The following is a 7364-nucleotide window of genomic DNA, read 5'->3' as shown; positions in this document are numbered from 1 at the left end:
GATGAGCACTCAAGAGCAATTCAAGAATACAATTAATTTCCTCAATGATCATTTGGGTGGCCTCTGAAAAACGCGTTAGATAAACATCATAGGTTTGGGGATTGATATAGCTTTGTTCAATTCGACAGATAACGATTTCCACATAATTTAAGATCTTATTTATATTACTGCGAGCTTTTAAAGACAGAGGCGCCATATAGCTGATCCAATCAAGAATGAAAATCCAGTTCTCAATTGGTATAGTACCATCAGGTGCTCGCGAAATGTTGTTATCATTTTGGTACTTAACTAGCCGATAATGAATGTCTCTACAACGATTAGTAAAGCCGCCAAGATTGATAGATGCGGTGATGCTCAGTATAAGCTCTTTAGCGATGTTTTGGCAGCAAGTTTCCCAATCATTGGGATTTGCCGCGGTCTGATGATAGAATCTAATTTTGGCATTAAGCTCCTTAAGATTAGAGATAGGCAGGTAGTGGCAGAGCCATAAATAAGGACGATAAAAGCACCCAAGAACTCTTAGCCAGAGCACGTCATAAGATGCGGGCTCAAGAAACAAGGCATTGAGTTGCAAGTCCTCCGGAATAGCCTCGTTCAGCAACCCAAAGAGTGATATAATGTGCTGGCATTTCTCCTCCTGGTATCTTTCAGAAGGATTAAGAATCATAGTAGGCACGAAAACATCCTTAATATAGTCCGCACCCCTAGAACACCCTTCTGCTGCAGCTAGCGATTGCTGCGCATTCTTTATGATCTTTGAAGCAAACACTGATGCCATTTCTCCTTGGTCATAGTAGAGCTTACAGCTAGCCTCACTGGCTGTTTCTGATGGGTCCTCCAGGTGAATAGTATTTGGTTGCAGACAAGTTTGGGGCTGATTTTTGCCGGATTGTTGATGCTCCGGTGGACCGAACAGCTCTGAGAACTTAGTACTAGCGAAACGCATTTGATATACCACATATCCTGCCCAACCAGCCAACCCAATGCAGCCGATTCCAATGACAAGCATTACCTTGCTTCTTTGGTTAATACCAACACACATTAGTAAGTTTCCCAATTATTGTTCAGATATGGGTAAAAAGCAGATCAAATCAATTTCACAAAAGCCATGATTGGGATTGGGCTATACCCCTGATTGCAGATCGGGTTAGTATTATCTAAGAAATTGGCATGTCTTTATGTCCCAGGATCTCATTAGTATACCATAAATGAAGACCGCTTTTACACTATATTATGTAGAGTCTATGTCTACGTATTCAAAGCCAGTCTTTTTATCTCACAACTTAAAATACACAATAGCTCGCAACTAGACAAACTAGCTTAAATTAGACACAGACCACCCGTCTGTCTATATTCAGAAGCAATTGAGAGCAACTCAAGACTAAACACTAAATACTCGACCAAGACAATACTAATTCCAAGAGATGTATTATAATATGCACAGCAAAGCGCAAAACCACCGATAGTCTACTAAGACGGCAAAGGAGAACAATAAAAGTTGCTGATGACTCATGTGGAGTCTTCAACTAAAGATTTATGATTGTATAAGTTGAGCCATAACTCGGATTTAATATTGCCCGAATAGCAGTTGTAATGTATGGGAAAGGGTTATTTCACAGAGTACGTACTAGCTTAATCAGTACTTCTTTCGTGATTCTCGAGAGTACCTTCAATCAAGCCAACATAAGTCAGCCAGAGAGGAAAAATCCTCTCATAACAGCCAAAGTACTTCGAACCCCTTTGAAAGTTTACCTCAGACTCTACGCTTAAGTCCAAAAGCTCCAACTTCGCACACATTGGAGGAAACAATAAGTTTGTGGATGAGTTGATTTCCTGGACTTGCTTGCCAATAGTTTCAAAGAACGTACAAACATCCCTAAGAAGTTGGAGAATCGCATTGACTTCAAGTAGGAGCTTCTCAACAAGATCTGAAAAGTGGGTTATATAAGCATCCCAGGTCTTAATATCACCATTCTGTTCAACTCGGCGAATGGCGGCCTCAATTTTATCCAGAACTAGATTAACCCGCTTTTGGTTTTCCAATGGTAGAGGAATTCTAATCAAAATATTACCTGCCATGAGAGAAAGAGTACGAAGTGACAGCATGGAATTCGCTGGAGGAACTAGTTGATGTCGCGTGATATACTTATTCAAACGCGTGAATATCCGTTCGAGGCGTTTATATGAGGTTCTAGGATTAATACGTCTTATAAGCTCGTCGTAAAATTCATCGACAAGCTGCTCCTGGTGCTCTAATTCCATGCATTTATAATCTGGATCGGCTATCCATGCCTGAGTATTATTGTTCATTTCCTCGAGCCTCGAAATAGGCAGTTTATAACTGATCCACTTCCACAGATATAACCCATTGCCAATAAACATATTCATGCATGGGTGATGTTTGAGATAGAGAAACACCCATGTGGTAAGATCGCATCTCTCTATAGTCATGTTCTCGCGAACTCCAATGACCGCGGTAGGTAAGAACGTGTCTTGAATATAATTAATGTCACTAGAAAGATACCCATCACCATACACACTCTTGAATGCAGCATCTAAAACCTGTTGAGCAGACTTCGATGCTTTTACTCCCTGGTTGTAATAGCAGATTGGATCATGCTTAACAATATCATTAGATGGCTCTGTGTTTGCGCAAGTAATATTAGTAGGCCGATAGTTATTAAATGATGATAGCGTTGTGGGCATATTGTCGCTTGGTTGTTGCTGGGATATGGCGGTCTCAATTGGGATGACCAAGTCATTCTTCTTGAAGTATATCTGGTACAAGCTGTGTATAGTGCATCCACAGAGCACAGGCAAGGATAGCACAAATATAGATATAACAAAAGCCATTGCCAAGTCTGCAATAATATCGGACATTATTATTTTCCAAAATTATTATCCAGATATAACCAGCCAACCAATCAAAATCTTTCCATCACAAGCACTTTAATATCTTGACCAGGCAAAGAGCAATGGCTATTAAACCAGCCCCATTTTACCAAAGACCAAGTATAGAGGAGTACAAGCATAGTTTATTGTGTCCTTCTTTATTCTTGAAACCGGATGCCCTTTTCTGGCCTGCTTACTATCGCGGCATTATCTTTGGGTTTATCTCAACTTTGGGGTTCCCGTGATAATTTTGAAATTTGGGTTAGTATTGGGTTGGATGGCAAAGAGCTTATAGATAAACTCAAGTATTACTCTAACTAAAATCACAGAAGTCTTTAGCTGCTGCTCACTAGATATTAGTGCTAGTTTATTCTACTTCTCTTTATTTAATCCTAACTGTATCTGCGGCTCTATTAAACACCAATACATCCTTAGCAGACAACAGAAAGACTCGTTCAATTATTTCAGCCCGAGGGGCATGCAAAACTCGGCAAAGCTCGTCAACCGGATAGTTTGGCCGCTGTGCTACCAACTCGACCAACTCCCAATCTCTTTTCAGATTTGGGTTCTTAACACATTCCTTTCGTTCTTTTAGCAGAGCTAGAGCTTTAAGATGTTCTAGATAGCGATTAACGGCCTTTTCCTTATTAATATCAGAACTGGGAACGACCAGCTGATTGTATAGAAAGTTCACCGCATTAGCTGATAGATTAACAAAGGGCAAAAACAGCAAGTGAAACTCTTCTAAGTATCCGCCTGAATCAAAACACACCGATCCGTCCTTGCGTTCTTTAGTATCGATCATTAAAGTCTTGGCCAACTGAACAATTTCTAGAGAGAACAATGAGTACTTTTCTATTCTTTCTATTTGTTGTACTCGTTCGACTAAGGCATTCTTTTCTTCAGTCAGTTCCTTTAGTTTGGACTCCTTTATGTACAGCTCCGAAAGGCCCTTTTGAGTGCGAATAAGTTCTATTTCCATGCGGTCATTCTCTTGGTCAAGTCGCTCTATCTCTTCCTTCTTTTTTATCTCGACCAGTAGAGCTTCAAAATCATGAGATATCTCAACGCCAAATGACGTACATAGATCTTTAAACTTACACAGTAGTTCAACTCGTTCTCGAACACCCACTAGATTTCCAGGACATTTCAGACCAAAAATATCACAAATAGCCAAAAACCCCGTATGGTCTGAAGGATCCAGTTCCTGGTCAACATACTTTTCTAATAAAGCAATCTTATCTCTACTAAGGCCTATAAAAGCGTCTGTTTCTGCAGACATAGCTTGCTTTTACAAAAATATTGGTTTATACCACCGATATGTCCGATCAGTGCTTATCTTTGCACAACCAATACCAACTCAATACTAACCCAATAAGCACCAGTCTATTACTAAGCCAAGATCTAGCTTCACCTTGTTCGGCCCTACTATTTATATTTATTGCAACCCGGGTTTGTTTAGATGGACGATTTCAATAAGCTGTCTAGTCTTATCGAGCGAGTAAAGTGGCTGGGCAATGGGTACAAAGAAACCGCTCGGGCACACAAGATTTCCTTGGAGGCATTTGCCAGAGTAACTGCTGAGCCACGAGAAACCAGTTGGAAACAAGATACTGTAATTGCATCATTTTTGAAATATTGTGATACTCAGACCCTCTCTCTCCAGAGTATGCAGAAGATCTCGCAAATGGTAGCCAATGATCTTGAGAGCGCCCTTGATTCGGTCAGCCATCAGTTACTATCTTACCAAAAACAAGAAGATGGGTACAAGCACGAGATGGTTAAGGCCGAAGATCGAATGCATACGGCCGCCGAGAAAAGGAACAATGCACTTAAGGGCGAGTCCGATGTCTGGAAGGCCGACTTAGATCTCAAGCACTGCATTAAAGATTACATTCGCAAAGAGGAGAAGCATGCTCAATTCCGGCAGACAATGTCCCACATCTACCAGACTGCCTACAATGATGCGCTGAAAATGTACTACACCACTCTGCGCGAGTACATGCTTAGTGCCCACAACCACCTCAACATTCTTCTTTCGGACCTCAAAGAACTCTCCAGTGTTGCCTCTAACAGCCACCTAATGTACAAACTAGCCGACAAAACCTTCGATTTAGACCGTAGTCTTACGCAGCCCAGTGAAGACCGGTTTGCCGAGCTCTATCAAAAGACCGCCCAAGAAAAAGACGCCCACAATGGCCTCTACCCCTTTCTCGTCGACCTGTCCGTGCGCGGCTGCGGCCTCTTCTATACCAGCAAACTCTCGAACACGCCTCCAGTCTTTCTGGTTCTCACTAGCACCCAATACATTCATGCATTTTCAACCACCAACCTCTTTTGTGGGATATCTAACAGTTTATTTATAGCGCCAGAGCCCCATCCTCCAGCTGAGGTTTCAGCGCAGCTCAATCAAGCCCCTCGGCCGCGGAGCCTTTGCTTGAGCAACGAGAACGAGCTCGAAGAAATTCATCTGTACCTCCTAGCACACCTAGAAGACCTTCCAGTGCACGAAAAGGGCTTTCCTTTTTCAATCAAGGACAAAAAGGTATCTTTAGCCCAAAACAACAAGGAAATCATTATTGAAGACAAGTCTTCCCTTTTCTTCAGTAACAAACTCAAGCTGCGAGGCATGTCTCACCAGCAAATCAGAAAGTTCTACGCCCTGTTTGCTGTCCAAGAACCCACCACACCCGGGGCCTCGCTTGATTCCGAGCCCGAAGTAGTGATTTCCTGGTCTTCAGCAAGTTTTGACAATCCCTGGCAATAAATCCACTAATTCGACGACTGTGCCTGTCCACCTCTATTCTCTAAGTGTTCAAAGAAGGCATTGGCCTGGTCATAATTGATAGTGATAAACCCAAACAAGTTTGTTGTAAAAGTACTCAGAACCCAAACCAGTAAATGTCCGTTTGTATTAACAAACATAAACTCCAACAACCGGAAGGCACAAGTCAGCCCTACCAGCAATGAAATTGTATCACTGGGTTTCAAGCTCGCATCTAATAAAGGCAACGTACTAACAAAAACCATCCCTATCGTACATACAAAAGCAACCAAAGTGAACAGAACCTTTATCCACCCCCACTTAATTGTGCACTTCTCCATTATGAGGCACAAGCCAATCCCCATATAAACAACTGATGAAACATAGTCGGAAACCGAAACATTTATTTTTAATGGACCAAACAGAATTAGACATTCTCAATGAATATACTCATAAGCGATTAGCCGAATTGCAGAAGAGCTGCACCCTTAAAGAGATCACAGATGAAAGATTACTTCTTAAGAAGTCAAAAACAGATACTCTTTTAGTCCATTTTTATGATAAACGGTTTCCCAGATGCAAAGAAATGACCGAAGCATTAGAAATTCTAGCCCCCAAGTATCCCAGTATTGAGTTTATCATCGCCGAAGCCACTAAGTTTCCATTTATAACTGAAAAACTAGAAGTTCAAGAGCTTCCCTATCTAGCATCTTTTACCAAAGGCTTCTTCATTGGTGGAATCGTTGGGTTTCAAGACATTGGTGAAGAAAGACTAGACCTCAAACTCCTGGATCAGTACATTCAGCAGTCAGATCTGCTTGAAAAGGAACCAACCCAAAAGACCAATAGTTTCACCAATTCTAGATAAGACCCAATGAGCTAAGCCAGGGATGAATTTGTTGCGAATGCTCACTCAGCTGCAGAATGCACAAAAGCTAGAGAAGGAAACCGAGCTCTTTATCAAGCAAGCTATTGAAACCAAGCGACGAAGTATTGAGTCCAAAGAGAAGCTTGTTGAGCTTATTGACATGCTTGTTATTAATCGGATAAATATGGTTGAGGAATTGGAGTTTACTGAAAAGAGAAGTCGGATTCTTCCCCAAGCGCCTTCAACCTCTATCCAGCCCAAAATAGTTGTTGCCGATCTTATCAAGATTTTTGAATGTCCCGAGCCCATATGTAAACCCACAACCTCCCAGTAACACAATCCACTCAATCCTAGCCGCTTTGTGTCAATAAATCATTGCCAACCACATCCATTCATGTGGAGCACCCGACCTATTATTTTATCCTAAGTATTCAAAACAGTAGCATCAGCACCGGATGTTATACAAACTTACATAAGCCTACACTCTTCTCGCCGGGTACAATCAATACCAACTGAATTACTCTGAATCACAATTTAACTTCTCCAATTAATCCGATACTAATCCAAATACTAATCCAACATCAATATCAATACCAACTCACTATGCCGTCATCCTCACTCACACCCATATTTACTTCATAAATGTGGAGCGCCAAGCATGGCATGTGTGCCAAAGTTGAAATAATAAACTTTCCGAAAGTAACCATTTTGTGGCGGGTGGGGCAGAAAGTAATAAAGATGCTTTATTTGGAACATTATTGTTGTGCCCCAGGGGAGGATAATGACCTCTCATCCAAATATACTCAACGAGAGACAAATCATCATTCAGGCTGATGTCGG

At 41.5% G+C, this 7364-nt stretch overlaps 7 protein-coding genes across 7 annotated transcripts; 3 read left to right on the top strand and 4 right to left on the bottom strand.

Moving 5' to 3' along the window:
* Positions 1–1042, bottom strand: NEHOM01_2427 (uncharacterized protein; the record flags this gene model as incomplete). The annotated part of the gene is made up of 1 exon (XM_051491303.1): positions 1–1042. A coding segment is annotated over one exon (1042 nt), but the record flags the coding sequence as incomplete, so codon positions are not given.
* A 590-nt stretch (positions 1043–1632) lies between these two features.
* NEHOM01_2426 (uncharacterized protein) lies at positions 1633–2880 on the bottom strand (the record flags this gene model as incomplete). Its single annotated transcript, XM_051491302.1, has 1 exon — positions 1633–2880. The coding sequence occupies one exon, from the start codon at positions 2878–2880 to the stop codon at positions 1633–1635; it is 1248 nt and encodes a 415-aa protein (XP_051347262.1).
* A 394-nt stretch (positions 2881–3274) lies between these two features.
* On the bottom strand, positions 3275–4174 carry NEHOM01_2425 (uncharacterized protein; the record flags this gene model as incomplete). Its single annotated transcript, XM_051491301.1, has 1 exon — positions 3275–4174. One exon carries the CDS (start codon positions 4172–4174, stop codon positions 3275–3277), a length of 900 nt encoding a protein of 299 aa, XP_051347261.1.
* Positions 4175–4354: 180 nt separating this feature from the next.
* NEHOM01_2424 (uncharacterized protein) lies at positions 4355–5659 on the top strand (the record flags this gene model as incomplete). Its single annotated transcript, XM_051491300.1, has 1 exon — positions 4355–5659. The coding sequence occupies one exon, from the start codon at positions 4355–4357 to the stop codon at positions 5657–5659; it is 1305 nt and encodes a 434-aa protein (XP_051347260.1).
* A 5-nt stretch (positions 5660–5664) lies between these two features.
* Positions 5665–5922, bottom strand: NEHOM01_2422 (uncharacterized protein; the record flags this gene model as incomplete). The annotated part of the gene is made up of 1 exon (XM_051491298.1): positions 5665–5922. The coding sequence occupies one exon, from the start codon at positions 5920–5922 to the stop codon at positions 5665–5667; it is 258 nt and encodes an 85-aa protein (XP_051347258.1).
* Positions 5923–6032: 110 nt separating this feature from the next.
* NEHOM01_2423 (uncharacterized protein) lies at positions 6033–6524 on the top strand (the record flags this gene model as incomplete). Its single annotated transcript, XM_051491299.1, has 1 exon — positions 6033–6524. The coding sequence occupies one exon, from the start codon at positions 6033–6035 to the stop codon at positions 6522–6524; it is 492 nt and encodes a 163-aa protein (XP_051347259.1).
* Positions 6525–6561: 37 nt separating this feature from the next.
* NEHOM01_2421 (uncharacterized protein) lies at positions 6562–6858 on the top strand (the record flags this gene model as incomplete). The annotated part of the gene is made up of 1 exon (XM_051491297.1): positions 6562–6858. The coding sequence occupies one exon, from the start codon at positions 6562–6564 to the stop codon at positions 6856–6858; it is 297 nt and encodes a 98-aa protein (XP_051347257.1).
* Between the last annotated feature and the right edge of the window lie 506 nt (positions 6859–7364).

This window comes from Nematocida homosporus (assembly GCF_024244095.1).
Source record: "Nematocida homosporus strain JUm1504 chromosome Unknown 602, whole genome shotgun sequence".
Classification (NCBI taxonomy): Eukaryota; Fungi; Microsporidia; genus Nematocida; species Nematocida homosporus.
This window is presented reverse-complemented; position numbering and strand designations above follow the sequence as displayed.